An 18,608-nucleotide genomic window follows, 5' to 3' on the forward strand; every position below is an offset into this window, starting at 1 on the left:
AAAAGGGTTTCAGAAACTCAAGGAATGAATTTTTGTATTTTTTAAAAAGGGGTAGGTATTTTAAAAGAATTGAGAAATAGCACATTAGAATAAGCTCATGTTAATAAAACTATTACATACATTTATTTGTGTAAAGTTTGACATAAATAAACACTTGTATTCATATATGTCTTGAAGGATGGAAAGGTATACATCAAACTATTAACACTGGATGTCTCTGGAGGGTTGTTTGTATGTATTTGCTAAAATTTTCTACAATGAATAATTTTAGAAAAAAAAGTTACTTTCACAAAAGCAATACAAGCATATTAGTTTGCCGTTTACATCAATGAAAACTGAAAGCAATTTATGGCAGCAGTAGGTCCAATACATTTTAGATTTTTCAGGTCAATGCACATTAAACCTGATATCTATATTTAAAAAAAAACCTGCCAGTTGATTAAGCTTATGGGAAAGAGCAAAATATTGGGCATTATATGTGGAAAAGATTAGATGTTCTGAATATAACTTTTAAAAATAGCCTGGATCAGTAAAGATAAGAGGAAAGAGGTACCCAAACACATAAGCCATTGACACTATTTGTTTTGTTAGCATTATCTTGCAAATAACATTAAAAAGGGGCAATATTAGTGTGGTAGGTTGGATGTGAGCATTAGAAACCCTTGTGAGACTTTTTCAGACTGCCCCACTGGTCAAAAATCATCATAACGAATAATCTGACTAGCTGCTTTCAAAATCTATACACTGAAAAGTCACATCAAAATAAGGAAAGACTGAGAAATGTCAACTTACTCCTTTCATGGTAATGAAAAATTAAAATACGGGGGGCAAACTCTTCAATGGTTTCCCCTATATTTTTCTTCTCTCAAGTCCCAGTTTTCAATGTTCCATATACTCCAAGCTACACCCTGCCTATCCAATTTGCTAACCAACTATACCTTATCACAAAAGAAGCTCCAGTCAGGCTGTGCCTTTGTACGCCTATCCATCTCAAGTTTTCAAAGAACAGCTCACATCCTATAGCTTTGAAAAAAAAACCCTCCAGACTTCTGTCTTTCCATGAATCCCTATATCCCATAGTCATTAATTTAATCAACTAACCACACTGACAGTTTACTAATACCTCATATAATTTCCTAAAATAATTTATGTAGGATAGGCTCCTCAAGCTAGATTATGCAACTATTAAAAATAACTACAGGACTGATAAAGTCAAAAAAAGAAATGCAGTTTCACAAAGTTCAGGGGCAATATCCTAACACCTGTTGCACTGTCTTGCACAGTAGTGAGACTACAATAAACATTAAAAACTACTTGGTAAATGATCACAGTTTTTTAAATTTATAATCTGCTGCTAAGGATATAAAAAGAAGAGGAAAAAATCTTAAGAACCAACCTATTAAAATACAATTAATGTTCAGTATGTTTATGCTGTCTTCTTCCTGCTTGAAATGGCTTTATCCATCCAACAAATATTTACTAAGGAGAATCTACTATACAACAGGCACTGTGGTTAACTACTGGAGATACAAAGGTGACCAAAACCAGAAAAGCTTCCTACTCCAAGGAGTGTAGTCTAGAGGAGAGTATAAATAATTCAGTAAGAATGTAGTTTAAAATACAGCTAGACACAGAGATAAACATTCTGAAGGGAAGAACATGGGCCTCACTAAATTACATAGCAAATAACTTGATCTAGTTGGAAAAGATCAAAAAAGCTTCCCTGAAAAAAAAAATCCTGCTGAAGGCAAGATCTGAAACATAAAACTAAGTTAATTATTCTAGAAAGCTAAGGATATGAGTGTAGATGAAGGTGACCCTTTTAAGGCAGAAAGAAGAACATGAACTATGGGTCTCTGTTAGGGGCTGTGTTAAAAACAAAGGCCTGTGTGACTAGCATACAGATAAGAGATCAAAAATGTTAAGAGATGAGACTTAAAAGAAAGCAAGGAAGATGTTACTACTGGTAAAGAGTACACAGGATCTCTCTGTATTCTTATAACTGCACATGAATCTGTAATTATCTCAAAATCTAAAGGTGGAAGGAAGGCAGGCAGAGAGAGGGAGGAAGAAAGGAAAACAACAGCCAAAGTGAGCAGGGCTTGTGGGTTATTAGGACACTGATCTCTGGGAGTAGTGCAAAACCACTGAAAGATTTTTTTGGAAAGAGAAGTAACATATTCAAATTTGCATTTTGAAATATTACTCTAACTATAGTAAAGACTGAAGATAGGCCAGAGTGGCTGAGTAAACAGTTTACTAGACTACTGCAGGTGACAGATGATGATAGATTGTTTTTGGGTAGCAGCAGTAAAGATGAAAAGAAATTCAGACTGGAGTTGACAAGTTCATATTTTTCTCTCTGATCTCAAATAGTCCTGGCAAGTAGCATTTAAAAATTAAAGTATTTCAAGATAAAACAAAGTATGGTTTCCTAACCTTATCCCATCAAATATTTTCTTCAAAAGTTAATATCCTTAGGAATAGTCTATTTGGAGTATGAGGCAAATAAACAAGAAATATCATCTCTGGTTCAAGTAAAACTATATTAACATATTTTTATGGTTGTAAGAAAAAATATCAGTAAACCCGAAAGTATTATCAGAAGCCTCTCAACTTACCATTTTTCCAATCATCATTACATAAGGTCCTGCCTGTTGATTTACAGCTAGAAAATCTAGCAAACGAACATACCAAAATATTATGTTAAGACAGTAAATTAATCTTCCAGCCACAAAAACATGATTATCGTATGCATTCTCAAAGTTCCATTTTGCTCCAAATCTTAGTCCAAATCCAATGAAGAAAGAAATTATGGCAATTGTATCACTGATATTGAAATAATCACTAAACCACACTTTAATCTTCTGGCTTATTTTTCCAGCTTCAGACATAAAGATCTAAAGGTTAAAAGAAGAAAAGGTTTAATCAATTTCTTCCTATTAAAACACAGACAAGAATTCAACTGTAATATCACAGTAGTTTTATATATCTTTTAATATTTCAAAGTATTTTTGATTATCTTGGCAATTAATCACCAAAACAATTCAATACGATACCAGACAAATACTTCTTATCCTCATTCCCTGTATATATACGGAAAAAAATCCACAAGTAAATGACATGCTTAACCAAGGTCATCCAACTAAGAAGATGAAAATCTTAGATTATAATAAAGTTCTCTAGACTTGGAACTTGAGATACTTTGGAAAAGTTGCTTTATTTTTCATTGAAACATTAGGATATCCAGTTAGGATCTTCTAAAGATGCCTTATTTGCAGAAAGTAAACAACTCAATGGTTTAAGTAGCTACACTTTAGCTCTTCTGCTTAATATAAAAATTTTAAAGAATTTTTTTTTTCAGGAATGGTAATACATTCCCATTAAAGTAAATATTGAAAAGTCTCCCTTCCACTCTTCTTCCCTACCCAATTAATTCCCCTTCCCACTAGAGGCAACCACTTTCATTACTATCTAAAGAATCCTTGCAGAACTGTTTTATCAATATATATTTTACAAAATTCTTTACAACTTGCTTTTATCATTTAACAACTTAATTTCTTCAAACATGTTAGTAAAACAACAGATTTAACAGGCCATGGCACTCAATGGAATTTAAAATGCATAATAAACTGTTTAGTAAGATAAATTCCTATATCTAAGTGGGAAGGGAATTCAATGCCTTCTATCTATTTTTGCGATTTCATGTATTCTCTAAATGTAAAGCAGAGGTATGGAATAATTCAGACATATTTACATAAGTGTGTAATAAAACAACATTTATGTAACTTTTAGTTTAAACAGAAAGTATAAAAATTAAAGAAAAAAAGTTTTTTTCCACAAAATCAGGGTATCAGAAAATTTACAATCTAAGTTGAAAACTCTTGATAGACACAGGCATCTAAATCTAAATGACAATTCAGTGGACAATACAGTACACTTCAGAGGAAGTACAATACAAGAGCAAAATAAGAACCTACTTATAATTTACCTACCCAATTGGCTATATGTATATTTAATACTTTTTAAGAGTGGCAAAGAACATAAATATGAATGTTGAGGAACTAAAACAAAAACAGATCTAGTTTTTGAGACAAATCATTATCTCTGTAATTGTGACAAAGTTAACCCACTAAACTCTGTTCTTTGATTATCATTTTTGGACAGCAAAAACAAACATGTTCTACACTTCAATAGTATCACCTATCATACACATACCCACACACATAACCAAAACAACACAAAACACCCTCCATATATACACAAAGTTACTAGTAGGAAAAACTAAAGACTTACCTCACGGACTTTCTCAATAGCATACGTAAAAATATAAGCGATAACAATCCATTCTTGAACTGAAGGCAATCGTTCCATTTGTACAAGAACCACAAATGTATAAAGCATCAGAAATCCTAAGTATGCCAACTAATAAAGAAAGAAAATATAAGATAAGAATAAAATTGATTATAAAATACAATTTTCTCCTATGAAAATTTCCAAGCACACACACACACATGAGACTAAATGAGCCCCTGTGAAGTGTCTCCCAGCTTCAATCATTAGAACCAGTTTGAGAAATAACTCTTCTTCCATGCAGGCACTGCATTTATCAATTAAAATATAAATGGTTCCCAAGGTATAAATGTGTTGTTCTAAACTTCTGTTGATTTTTTAGTACTTTCCACGGGAAGAATTTAATAATACCAGATTTATGTACTTAGTATAGTCCACATAATTCTACTTAACTTATATGATACCTAAAATACCATAATATTTTAAGTTTACTAGAGATCTTCACCACCATCATCAAGAAACACATACTACCTGGCTCTTTCTTCCCCCAACCAAGTAGTATTCCTAAGTAGCACTTCCTAAGAAAGACAACAGGTATTTTCCCAGCTCCTAGTCACTGAGGTTGGATCCCAAGAAATGGAAACAAATATGAAAGCATTCTCCCTAGGTAAGAGAACATCCCACCCCTGAGACTCTTAACAAGAAAGATTATAAGGAGATGATAAGATACTATGTACAAGAACACCTGAAGAGTCATTTCATTTCAGAGGAAAACCAAGGCTCCTTGACCCTTGAACAATTGTGGCTAACAGTTCTCTCATTGTTTCCTTGCCTCTACCAGTCTTAAAATAAGCCACATCCTTGATTTAAGCTATCATAGGGTAGGGAAGTAAACTGCTATAAGTAAATAAAGAGAAAAAGAAATTTGTATAGCCACCTCAATTGTCCTTTTTATTTTTATTTTTGATGGAGGTACTGGGATTGAAAGCATGCACTCTACTAATAAGCTATACACCCACCCCACCAATCATCCATTTTTAAATAGTCATTCACATGAAGGCAAACATATGAAGCCAAGTTATTCCTATTAGCGAAGACAGAATTTGGGGATTATATTAGGTATTCAAATTTGCAATTTCAACATTTGAACAAGAAGGAACAAGTAAATTTTCATATTGAGAAGGAAGCATAATGAATTAGCCTCAGGTTAAGGGGCATGTGTGTGGGTGAGAAAGCAACAGTTGAAGGAACAAATTCTAAAATGTTCATCTTAGCACAAAGCCATTTGTATATTTTAGCAATTTAAAAAAAACTTGATAATGATGAAAATGGAAAATGACAAACATGACAACAAAGTCAAAAACAACTTAAAAGTTTTCCCGGGAAGAGGAGTAAAACTCATTCATTCAGTCCCTGGTTAACAGTAGGCACTAATCTCATGTGTTTCTTAGATGAGTCCATACATGGACATGTATGCTCTTTAATCTGATACTAACATCTGTTCTTCCATAAAGCAAGGGAACCACCAATTATGTGACAGATAACCAAACATGTACTATGGTTAAAGAAATAAACTATTATACCACTGAAAAATAGAACTATATAAATGATCTAGATTACTTTTCAACATCAATTAACACTGTAAAATGGTTTATTTCCAAAACTTTAAATATTGTCTGCAAAATCCAAAAGCATGAAGAAATTATACTTGGGTATCAGAGTTTCTTTTGGTTAATCTTTACCAATATTTTTAGTAGATGACTAGAATTTGTTACTCACTTACAAAAGGCATATGAATACCACGTATTTGTTTAGTAAATTTCTAGTTCCAATTAGAACTAAGATTTTTTAGTATTTATTACTGTCTATGATGACAATCTTAATGAAACTAAGCCAAGTGTATTACTCTTTTAAACAACAACAAAAAAAAAGGCTTTTCAGCGATCTAAGTTATATCAAGATTAGTATGGACTCTAGGCCAAAGGCATCCTAAAGCCTATCTTTTAAAAACATTGTGCTCATACAATTTTAAAACATACTGTGTTACTAACTTGAAAAGACACATGCACCCCAATGTTCACAGCAGGATTATTTACAATTGCCAAGATATGGAAGCACCCTAAGTGTCCATCAACAGATGAATGGATAAAGAAGACGTGGGATTATACATATACAATGGGATACTACTCAGCATAAAAGAACAAAATTTTGCCATCTGCAGCAACATGGATGGACTTGGAGGCATTATACTTAGTGAAACAGTCATACAGAGAAAGATAAATACTGTTACCACCTATCTGCAGAATCTAAAAAATACAACAAACTAGTAAATATAGCAAGAAAGAAGCAGATTCACAGAGAGAACAAACTAGGGGTTACCAGTGGGGAGAAGAACGGGGGGAGGGGCAATATAAAGGTAGGAGGTTAAGAGGTACAAATCAGAGGCATAAAATAAGCTATAAGGATTTATTTTATTGTACAACAGGGGAATATAGACAATATTGTATAATAACTATAAATAGAGTGTAACCTTTAAAAATTGTGAATCACTATATTGTATATCTGTAACTCATACAATATTACTGTACATCAACTATACTTCAATTAAAAAAACATACCGTGTTAAACCAGAATTTTACAATTGGTGCATGATAAAAGGCATAAAACTTTCGTGTGATTGGAAGCTTTTTTGATTTTATTTGTATATCCATTTCATTTTTTCCTTCATTACTGTCCAATATTCTTACTTCTTTAAATACTTCCTAAAATAAAAACAACACTTATTGTACATTTATTCCCCCAAAAAATTATATTTACTTTAAATTCTTTTTCCTCCTTACCATGGGAATCTCTTCTGTTATGTTTTGGAAGTTGTTTTCACTATCTTCCATTGTCATTTGATGGGCATCTTGAGATTGTGGAATATGAGACATTTCAGCCTTAGTTTTATACTCTAACATTAATATAGCAGGTGGAACTAAAATGCTTAGTATGACCTAAAAATTTAGAAACATGTAAGTTTACATTTTAAAATTAATGACCTTCAAAAGACTATAATAAAAGCAATAAAAAGGCATAAAATATGATTGTTAGCCATTTCACTCCTGGTAGTATAGGGAAAAAATAAAAACTTAACTTTTTACTTGCATATTACATATAAAGAGGCCCAGGTTGAATTGTTTTAAGGAATAACAAAACATTTGAGTATTATGATATGAGGGTATAGAAAAGAGTTAATTATTATAGACTTAACCTTTTAAAAAATCAGATTACAATTTATTTAGAAAATACAATTTTGTTTAAACAAAATTCAAGCCTTAATGAAGCTATGTACTTAATTTTATCCTAAATCTCTTTGCAAGTGTTCCGTGTCATAACATGATTACTCAGCTTGTGCCTCTATAAACAAAAAGGTTTATTTCTAAAGTAGCACGTATTACCTGAAAAATCCTACAGCACAAAAATTGTAATTCTGAATCAGGGTTTCTATTGGTTAATCTTTCACCATTATTTTTAGTAGATGATTAGTATCTGTTATCCACTTAACAATGGTCAATGGTTAAACTACTTGCCTGATTTTTGCCTTCTATATTTCTGTACCTTATTTAAGACATAAGATAACAAAAAGGAAAGTTTAAAGTAAAATGTCTCACTACAATGAAACCAAAGTACCAGCCAACATTTTACCCAAATTCTGAACCATAAAAACTGAGCAGACCCAATACATTTCAAATAAATTAAAAGTAACAGATTATTAAGTTAGTAGATAGGTCCGGAATTTCAGAATTTGGGAATCATCTTTTCATAAAGCGGCAACTTTTTTCATGGTCACTAGGGGCTATAAATGCCAGTCTCCCATTTGTTACTGTCATGCTCCTGGCTCAGACTGGGGCAACAGTCATTATACAACACACCTGAAGAGGATTCAGAGCGAAGAATAAGAGGGAAAAAGAGGCCTTCGCAGGCCATTTGGGATAAAATGTCAACACCAACACCCGTACCACCCTCATAAATCAAGGCATTTTGCTATACAGCTGGGCTAATTGTGCTGTTCTTTTTATCTAATCACACACTTAAAATTATTTCCAAGGTATACCTTGTACCAGGAATTTTTCCTCATATTCAGCCTTCCCATCCACATATCAGATAACAACATCTGTGTACAGGTGTGGGCTACAAAAGGTCTAAGTCTTGAAGAAACTGCTAACTTAAGGCAGGTGGAATTACTCCAGTTTTTCAGTTCATAGGTGAGCAATTTCATAGCCATGGTTTCATCCTGTCTGAAGGATTGTTCTAATAATTCAACCGCCAGTTGACCAAAATCACTATCAAAAAATAAAAGGCAAAACATATTCAGATTACCAAATTACAGTTTTAAATCATTATTCTTAGAGTTTTCCTAACATGTTCCAGGTTTTATTATTTTCACACACACACTTAGGAAATAGTGAGGCAGTAGAATCATAGTAGCACTATGCTTTCAGATATTTACTACTATGTGGAAATTATGAAATATTAAAACATGCCACATCAGAAACAAGACTGTAAATGTGACTTCAGGGTACTTTCCCCTGTTCCTGGAAATAAATCTACAAACCCACAGGAAGCCAAAACCGACCATGTTCAGATGCTCTGTTCAAAAAGTCTCTATACAATATTTCAAACATAGAAATGGTATCCAGTAGAGAGGAAGAATAATGTGAATAGGGACTAACTTAACATGAAGAACATCTTAATCTTAAAGTCCTGGTAAGCTATTTGAGGATCTCAGTAACAACTCTTACATTCTTTCAAAGACAGCCCACTTTGGGGGAGGGAGGTCCTATTCTCTATTATAAAGCTTCCTATAAATGACCTTTCTAGCTTAATATTCCATTACTCCCCTAAGTAAACCGTAAAACTTTTGTAAGCTGTTTTATGCTTCTATATATGTAATTTCACCATCTGACATACCCTTCCAGTTGAACTAAATTTATTTCTTTAGAACACTGCTCAAACCTCTTTCTTCCCTTCCCTACCACTTCAAATGGAATTTTTCATAGTCTAACTGCTATTATGTGCAGTTAATTATTAAACTGACTTATGGCATTTCTTCTTTCCTCTGAAATACTTAACTCCTTAATTGCAAACAATAATAATAAACTTTCTACATGCAGAGGCAGTAGTTTCTGAATAAAAAAAAAAAAAAACCTTAACATCTGGAAAATGGATTTTTCTTAATTTTACCAATACACACACACACACATCCATCCCCAATTAGTCACGGCACTATAACCTCCACTTAAATCCCATCTACTCTGTATTTTTTAAATGTTTCAAGTGATAAAATATAACTTACTTGGAATACTGTTTCAATTCTTCTGAAGTATCATCTACGAGGTCACTCTGCTTTGCTTCATATGCCATTGAACGATAGATCTTACAGGCAACTAATGCTTTAGCCATTGATTCTTCACCATGCTGCCATAAAAAACGGGCCATGACCTGCCTCTTCATAAGGCAAGCCCAAATTAACAGTTCATTAAGTGGATAAGGAAAGCGCTTGGTTTCTGGATCATCAATATCTACAATTTCATCTTTGGTTCTTTTTTTCTTTCCTTCTTCCACAGCTGTATCAATCTTCAAGAGAAAATAAATGTTATAAGGCTTATTATAATAAGGTTATATGACATTCATGTGAGAATTTTAATAAAATATTCTTTATTCTTTAACTTCATATAGCTACACAAATCAAAATAGTATTAATTTTACACATTTGATTTTTACTATACTTCAAAATTCATTTTATAGAAATGGTATTTCAAAAAGTCTTTGTAACAAAGTTTTCCAAGATTAAAGAAAGGACCTAAATATTTTAACTAATATCTGATAAAACCACAATTTTAATGAAAGCAAAGTCTGTGTAACACTTTTGTTTTGCATGTTGTTTATCAAGTAAATGTGGAATAAAAGGAGGCAGTTATGCATTTATGAAAACATTTAAAAAATTTGATTATCATAGCTAAATACTAAAAACTTAATAGAATCATTAATTCACACTGAATATCTTTTGGTACAAAAGAAGAAGAAGAATCAATGATATAATACTACATCTAAAAAAAAAGATAATTCTTACTAAAACAAGTAATTTTTTGTTTCATAATACTAAGTAATTTAGATGGAACAAAATCCAGAAAGCATAATATTTAAACAAATATACCTTTGGTCGGTAGGGCTGTGCTGTTTTAATGAAATGATTATGTCTCATTTTTTCCTTTTTATCTGCTCTATTGCCAAAAGATTCCTGACTCTTTCGCAACTGAGGAGTGCTGCTGGAGGTATTTCGGCCAGACCTCTGAAAATGAAACCTTATTAGTTTTTACAGATATAAATATTCTGATATGCTATAAAAATTAAAAATCAATTTACATATGTATAAATGTGTGTATGACACACACCATCCCCCGCAAAAAATCCTGATTTAAGATTTCAATTACAAAACATTTCTAAGTACTCTGAGTTGAAAATCTCATGTTTTCACTTTCATGTTGCTACTTTCACTATTCTAATACAAGCAATTTTTAACATTTACAGTGTATAAGCTCATTTTAAAGTACATCTGTAGCCTTCCCCCCGAATATTACATACCCGATTATTTCCACCAAGACTATTATATATTAATCGAAAACGTTTCCGAGTGTAGGTGCATCTATAGGTTCCTCCCATAAGATATTCAATGACAAGTCCTATATCAATTAGAGTGATCTTGTATCCTGGAGGAAGATTTCCCTGGAAATAAAATATTAATTTAAAAAAGGCAAAAATAGTATTTCTCAATATTTCTATACCTTGCATATAAATGCACCTATTCTCCAAAATAACAAATGTCTCCTTGTTACAGGAAACTAGAGTTGCCAGCAGCCATCTTACAAAAGAAAGGAGTGACTTGTTTATTTACTTTTGTAAGAAGAGAGATTCTGAAGTTTTGAAGTCCCAATGGTGTGGCTCAGGAAAGGAGTACGGCTTACAGTAGGAAGATAATTTGATCTCTCCACTGCACACAGTCAAAGGAACCTCCAAGTGCCAAATATTCCATTTCACTGTGGCACATAGTTGTTTCATTTTCCCACAAAAATAAAGCTATAAATGTTAATTATGTTTCCAGATGGGCCCATCAATACTTATACTGGCTATATTATAGGTTACACAAGTTCTTACAGCCTTGGCTAGAATTCAACTACCACTTATAACACTGTTCAGAGCCAAGACTTCATTTTGCCAGGGCATCAATTTACAAATGAATCTTTGGAACGGAAACCATTTGTCAGTTTGGAATGACTGCCTGCTTCAGGATGAAATATTTGGTTAATTTCAGTGAATAATCTTAAAAGGGTTTAATCATCAGATGATTTATATATATTAACCAATCTGCCCTCCTACCATCACCATTCTCTTCATTTCCTTAATTATAATTTCATGAACTTAGTATTTTTTGAGATGCTTTTACCTTTTATATTTTGGTTTCATCTGTGAAGTTTCTAACTTCTAAATATCTATATTCTTCAGATCTCCAATTTTAAAATTAATCAAAAACCATTTTCATCTCTTAAATGCAAGTTTTGTGTTTTTATCTTAAACAACTTTAAAATATGTTTTATGATTGAGGATGCCATATATTATATTTTTAGTCTTTTTTTAATCTGACAAATATCATTATGTTTTGAATCCACTTGAATGGGAAATATTTTAATTAAGGAAAATAATGTGAATTATCTTAAAAAATCATGGTAAGCAATTTCTCAAACTAACTCTTACAAAACTTTACTTACTAATTTGAATCAGAAAATATTCAATTTCTGCCCTTACTTTAGGATTTACTTATAGAAATAGAAAAAGTGGACTTATTATTATAGCCACCAACATAAAAATAGCCAATGTATAACAAATCTCCTATGTGTTTCCAGAATTAACTACTATAGTTCTTTCTGATAAGCCATATAAGTAAATCAGAACTCAAATGTGTTTAAGAAATCCCTGGACTGAAGGTCTTTCCCATTACTCTAGCTTTCTGAAAAGAAAAAAAAAGTTTTAATTATTTAAACAAAATAAACAAAAATTCGAAATGCCCAGAATAAGCAAATCTACAGAGATAGAAAGCAGATTAACAGTTGCCTAGAGCGGGGCCAGAAAAAGGAGTAGAGAAGGAGCAGGAATGGGGAAGAGAATGCTAATGGGTATGAAGTCACTTCTGGGGGTATTGTAAATACTGTAAAATTAAATTGTGGTGACGGATGCACTACTCTGAATATAGGAAAGCCACTAAACTATACACTTTAAATGGGTGAACGTCAGGGTATGTGAAACACATTTCAATAAAGCTAAAAAGAAAAGCACATGGAAAATACAGAATTAAAGAAAAAATTTTAAGTATAATAAAGTCTCAGTTCTTTCTATAAAATGCTAGTTTGGTATGAAATAAGTTACAAAACATAAAAAATGACATGTTAATCTAATTTTTAAATTTTTTAATAGAACACTCACATTTAACAGCAAGCAATAATTTTGAATGAAAAATTCCAGAAAGCATTTTAGTTCAGAAACTTTAAAAATAATTCAATTAACTAAATATGAGTATCTTTTCACTAAGGAAAATAAAATTATTGAACACCAATAGTTCAGACTGTTATAAAGTTTTTAATATAAACGTTTAAAATATTAATTCAGAAAGAATCACAATAGAAAAGAAGAGAAATATCAGTGCATCAAATTTAGTCACCACAGAACGGCTTCAGACTACATGACAGTGTTAAATATTAAATCACGCCCATAGTGGATATTAAAGAAGGTGTGGGAGAAACATACACACACAGAGAGACAGAAACAGAGCATTTCAGTATTTTTATTAGCAAAATCTGCCACGAAGATCACCATTCTGCGTTTCTCTCAATGGCCTTATTCACTGTCCTTTACAGTGAATTGTCCAGGGAACAAATTTCTTCTGAACACAGAGAAAGATGATACATTCTATTTATTATTCTTTATAGACCAATGAACATTATGAAATTCACCACACTCTTACCTTAGATAACCAGAAGCTCAAGAAGCTTAGTCTCAATTTCATAAACTTTCCTTTCCCTTGATTTCTCATATACCTGATATCTTTACTCCTATATTGCCACAAGTTTATCCCTTATTTTATTTTGATTAAAAAGTCATTCTATGTTATTTTTAAGATGTACCGAAGTGTTTTTTTAGAAACAGATGAAGTATAAACAAATTTTTTAAAAAAATGTTTTGAAAACAAAAAAAACTCTTACCTGTTTGACATCTCGAACAAGATGAAATAGCATTGGATTAGTTGGACCTTGTTTCTTTAAGGAGAAAAAAATTGGAGCAAACTTATTTTTCTTCTAAAATAACTGAAGCAACTTCACTTTGTTGCTTATAGGACTTTTGTTCTTGCATAAATTACATTGTTTTTGAGTTAAATAAGTTGTTCGTCAAATGGAACAAAAAAAAATAACCATTTCATATTGTCGTATTTACCTTTAACAAGACATATCATTTCCTATGTTCTTATGTTTTTACTGTAAAAACATAAAAGCTTTTTTCTAAAAATCATGCAAACACTGCACGATTCACAATTATATGTTAAGTTTATGTTTCTTTCATTGATAATGGAGGTAATACATTCTCTTTCCTTTTGTTAAAATCTCTGTACCTCTGTTTCTGCCACTAATCAAGTTGTAGCAATAGTTTTAAATATTTTGGATAACAAACAAACATTTGTATATGCCATCTTTCCCTTATTACCTTAATTTCATTTAAGTATAATATCAGAGTAGACTAAATACAAGTCTCATTTTTATAGTAATCTTATTTTGATGGTATCCTGTATTTTGAAAAAATACCCAGGAGTATATCTCCCCCATCAAGACTGAGTCCAATGGGCCAAAAATATATTCTCCTGAACTTTCCTATATTGAATTTACTGCAATTAATTCTATACAGCACAAATCAAGAGAATTACTGGCAATACTTTAACTTTGATAGCCATGTCACCCAAATCTGGATGACAGTTGTGTTTCCTCAAGGGCATCCAATCCACAGTGGGCTTTCAAATCTATTGTTTAAAAGAAATATCAAATGAGATTTTCCTCTCACCATTGTGTTATTGAGAATTTTTTATGAGAGGTTATTGTAGTAATCAATTCACTTTTCCATTTTGATCACATACATTTCATAATACATTTTCAAATCTAAGTAGGGAAGCTTATTATTTCTTTGAAAGCAGTATTTTCTTTCTTACTGGCTTTCAAATTCTATAGAATATCAAAAGATGGCTATAACTGATATTACATATAAACTACATTTTACCTTACTTTGCTTTTTTTTAAAAATAATATTTAGTCTATAGATTTAAGAGCAGAGTTCTTTCAGCCCAATCATCTCCATATGTTAGTATTTTAAAAATAAATCTCTTACAAGTTAATATGAAGTATTTCGTATGTTTTAGATATTAGGAAGTTTCAATGTATTTTCTCTAATGGTATGCAATCACATAGAAATGCAATTTTTGGAATTCTATTTTATCTTAATCCATTAATGTTTATTCATTAACTATAACTTCTTACTAAAAAAAAGAAGTGTAATTTAACCTAGCAGTTCTCAATGTGTGATCTGAAGACCCCTGATGACCCCCAAGATCTTTTCAGGAGGCCTATGAGATCAAAAATATTTCCCAAATCATGTTAAAATGTTATCTGCATTTTTTTCATTCTCATTCTCTCAGTGTTCAGTAGAGTTCTCCAGAGGTTTCTTGATGTGTGATATCATGATATTAAATCCAAAAGCAAACATAAGACTCCAACTGCCTTCTATGAAGCCAGACATTAAAGAGATTTATAAAATCATAAAATTATTCTACTTTCCTCATTGATTTTTTTTGCTCTCTTAAAAGATATGTTATTTATGTTAATATGAAATGAATATATTATTGTTCCTTAAGTACGAATTAATAAGCATTTTTAAAATTTCTTGGTTTTACATTCCAATATGTACATGTGAACACACATAAACAAAACCTCTTTAGAACAGCTCTTTGATGTCCTCAATAACTGTTATGTAATTGGACCCAGATACCAAAAAGTTTGAGAACCACTGCTTTATCATATCATACATAATCCATTAAACTTTAAAAATATTTATCAATAATTGATGCTGAGAGTAACTATTATCTTAATACCTTTGAGTTACACAATTAAAATTACTTGCCTTGCTAATGGGATTAATTTTTACTTTTACTGTTTTACATTTGCTTTACATTTCAGGGATAAACCTCACTTCAGCACGAAGAATAATTCCTTTAATTTTCACATCTGTTCATTAGAGACAGTAGAACACCAAGAAAGTTCAATGTAACTGTGCTAGATACTACTAAAGGGAAATAATGGGGGAAAATAAAGACAATCGCTATTCAAAAGAAATTTACAAGCCACAGTGGAAGATATAATTGTACTTACCCAACATGCTATTGGGCTTCACTGTAGCAGTGTCATGGCATTTTTTTTAATATTTTATTTTTAAAAATTTTTTGGAGATGAGGTAATTAGGTACGTATGTATGTATGTATCTATTTATTTATTTATAATAAAGGTACTGGGGACTGAACCCAGGAGCTTATAAGTGCTAGGCACATACTATACCCTCCCCACTGGCACTGAACTAAGTTCTAAACAACAAATAAAATCCAGTAAGTGGGGAACAGCTGGAAAAAAAAAACCCACAGACCAGCACTGAGTAAACAGCAAACACTTATTTTAAAAAAGGTTTATGTTTTGGGGAAATAGTAGGTAGGCTATATAGTTGAAACACCCAGGACGGGGAGGTGGGGAGTAGGAATAAAAAGGCCAAGTAAGATAAATAGCTGGGGCAAAATTTCAGATTTTCAGAAGTTGGAGAGCTTTGAAAATTAAGCTAAGAGTTTGAGCATTTCTGTACACTTGGAGAGCCATGAAATGTTTTTAAACTTGGGGAAGATATGATAAAATATGTGATTGTAAGAATAATTAGGTTAAAGATTTGAAGAAAAACTAGATTAAGAACACTAGATTACTGAAATAGTATAGGCTGGAAATGATTGAATAGTATGAATATATTAAAAATTAAAAAGAGGAGACAAATAGGAAGAAACTGATGAATGAACAGACACAACTCTGCAGAGAAGTCAAGATTAGAAAGCTAGGATTCAGTCATAGTACTCCTCAAAGTATAGTTCTATTAAATCCATATTGGTAATATGGGAAACCAGTAAGAAGGGCAGTATTTATCCTCTCCAATGTTAGTGACATGAAATTTGAAACGAACTGAAAGAGGCTTTTTTAAGGACTTTTAAATAATTAGTTTTTAAGAGCTCTTTAAATGAAAAACAGTATGTAAGCTAAAGTGGGACACCACAAGGTCAAAATCATAAATGTAAAAAACAAAAAGAGAAAAGAAAAAAACAATGTATAATTTCTTCAGTGGGCAAAGGAATCAAAAGAAATTTGGTATAACAAATGACCACCAAGTGAAAGAAGAAATATCATGATTCTGTAAGTAAGAAGTTGATCCTACAGTTTTAAAAAGAGGTGAGGGGAAGGACAGTATTGTTAACACTGCATCTCCTTCCTAAGTGGCTATGGTAACAGAGGTCTCCAGAAACAGGGACAGGGTTTCAGTCACATAAACAATCTATACTAAGACTGGCTGTGATTTTTCCATGTAATCTAGCAAAACATTGAAAGTTTTACCAACAGGATTGTGTATGTTCAGGTAAAATGACATTTCTCAAAGATGATAAAACTTAGTCAACAAATAATTTTAACATATACTTACAGTGTTGTAAAGTTCTTCAAGTCTAGGAATGGTAAGGAATTTATGCATGCTTACTCCATTTTCAATAAGAAGTTTTACAAATGCAACTCTATCCATTACGAGAGCATCAAGCATAGCTTGTTCCAAGGATCCAACCTAAAAAAGTAACAAAATTCATAAATGTTTCACACATTCTAATTATACAAACAATTCCAAATGCAAGTCCTTAGGATTTATACATATTTGTTCCTGAACAATTTTAGAACAAAATTAAAAAGATGCAAAGCATTAAGAGGCTAGGACTTAAGGTATATAGGGAATAGGTGAGAAGACCTCTCTAGAGTTAACATTCCCTTAAGAACGTTCCATAAACACTATTTCTGAAGAAGAGGAAGTGCTACAAGGTGGGGGAAAAAACAAGAAAGAATCCATCAGAGAAGTAAATTTTGGGGAAAAAAAATACCTTAGAGCAATGATTCTCAATGTTTAGGAAAGGTTTATTATAGGGATCATTTCAATAATTGGGTGCCATTACTAACATACAATGCGCAGAGTCAAAGGGTATCAGAAATCATGCAATATGCCAGACAGTCTCACTCAAAAAGGAAATGCCTTAACTCTCACACAACTTTCTGTTATCCTGATAGACTCTCATGAATGAAAATCCAGTAATTCCACTTTACAGATAAACACAAAGTTTTTCTGCCATGAACTTTCCAAAAATACAACTACTATATCAGTCAGACAAGCCTGTACTTAGTTGTCTTTAGAACTTTTAACAGAAACCATTCACTATTAGAGAAAAATCACATCTCTTAATAGCAATACAGTATGCGCCATTTGAGTTTAATATATAACCTAAGTATCAGTCAGCATTTGTAGTGGTCCCTTGTAAGTTTTTAGAGACTCTTTTATAGACTTCACCAGACTCTGTATTAAATTTAGTTGAGACACAAATACAGGAATTTCACTATCATTATAAAAGTCATCTTATTAATATAATAGTAATATTAATTATATAATATTATTAAATACAGTAATATATCAATAAATCATTATTGCTTCTGTATATTTTTTAATATTAAGTAGCAGATGATAAAAAAAAACTTTTCGGTGAAAATCAGTACCAAAATCATTGGGTTTTTTCACATGTTTTTAAATCTTATTCTGAGTCTTTCTTGGGAAATTTACCATACAACTATACAACTTCTCTACAACAGCTTCTATTACCATTTCTTTATCCAATCTATCCTCTATTTCCAACACTTAGCAAAAGATATGATCTCCAAGATCGTTTTAAGTATACAGACTAAATGTATGCCTAATACATGATGCAATGACCAGATGGAGGATTGCTTTCTGTGGTATTTTTCACCACTTGATTCTTTTTCATAACAAGGAAATTATTTTGCTATTGCACTTAAAAATAAGGCACAACTGATTATTAAGAATGTAGTAATTACTCATTTTCTCATATATTA

At 31.7% G+C, this 18,608-nt stretch overlaps 1 protein-coding gene across 1 annotated transcript in view; it reads right to left on the bottom strand.

Moving 5' to 3' along the window:
* The window catches only part of TRPM7 (transient receptor potential cation channel subfamily M member 7), a 98,975-nt gene that overhangs the window by 37,548 nt on the left and 42,819 nt on the right, over nt 1-18,608 (bottom strand). Inside the window, exons 12-21 of the mRNA XM_074366105.1 lie at nt 17,149-17,283; nt 13,590-13,643; nt 10,921-11,061; nt 10,493-10,627; nt 9,632-9,912; nt 8,390-8,618; nt 7,134-7,289; nt 6,912-7,055; nt 4,297-4,425; nt 2,622-2,900 (exon numbers count right to left, since the gene is read on the bottom strand). Of these exons, the coding sequence (XP_074222206.1) occupies nt 2,622-2,900; nt 4,297-4,425; nt 6,912-7,055; nt 7,134-7,289; nt 8,390-8,618; nt 9,632-9,912; nt 10,493-10,627; nt 10,921-11,061; nt 13,590-13,643; nt 17,149-17,283 (1,683 nt within the window). The remainder of the gene's footprint in view (nt 1-2,621; nt 2,901-4,296; nt 4,426-6,911; nt 7,056-7,133; nt 7,290-8,389; nt 8,619-9,631; nt 9,913-10,492; nt 10,628-10,920; nt 11,062-13,589; nt 13,644-17,148; nt 17,284-18,608) is intronic.

The sequence above is a fragment of the Camelus bactrianus genome, chromosome 6, assembly GCF_048773025.1.
Source record: "Camelus bactrianus isolate YW-2024 breed Bactrian camel chromosome 6, ASM4877302v1, whole genome shotgun sequence".
NCBI classification, from domain to species: domain Eukaryota; kingdom Metazoa; phylum Chordata; class Mammalia; order Artiodactyla; family Camelidae; genus Camelus; species Camelus bactrianus.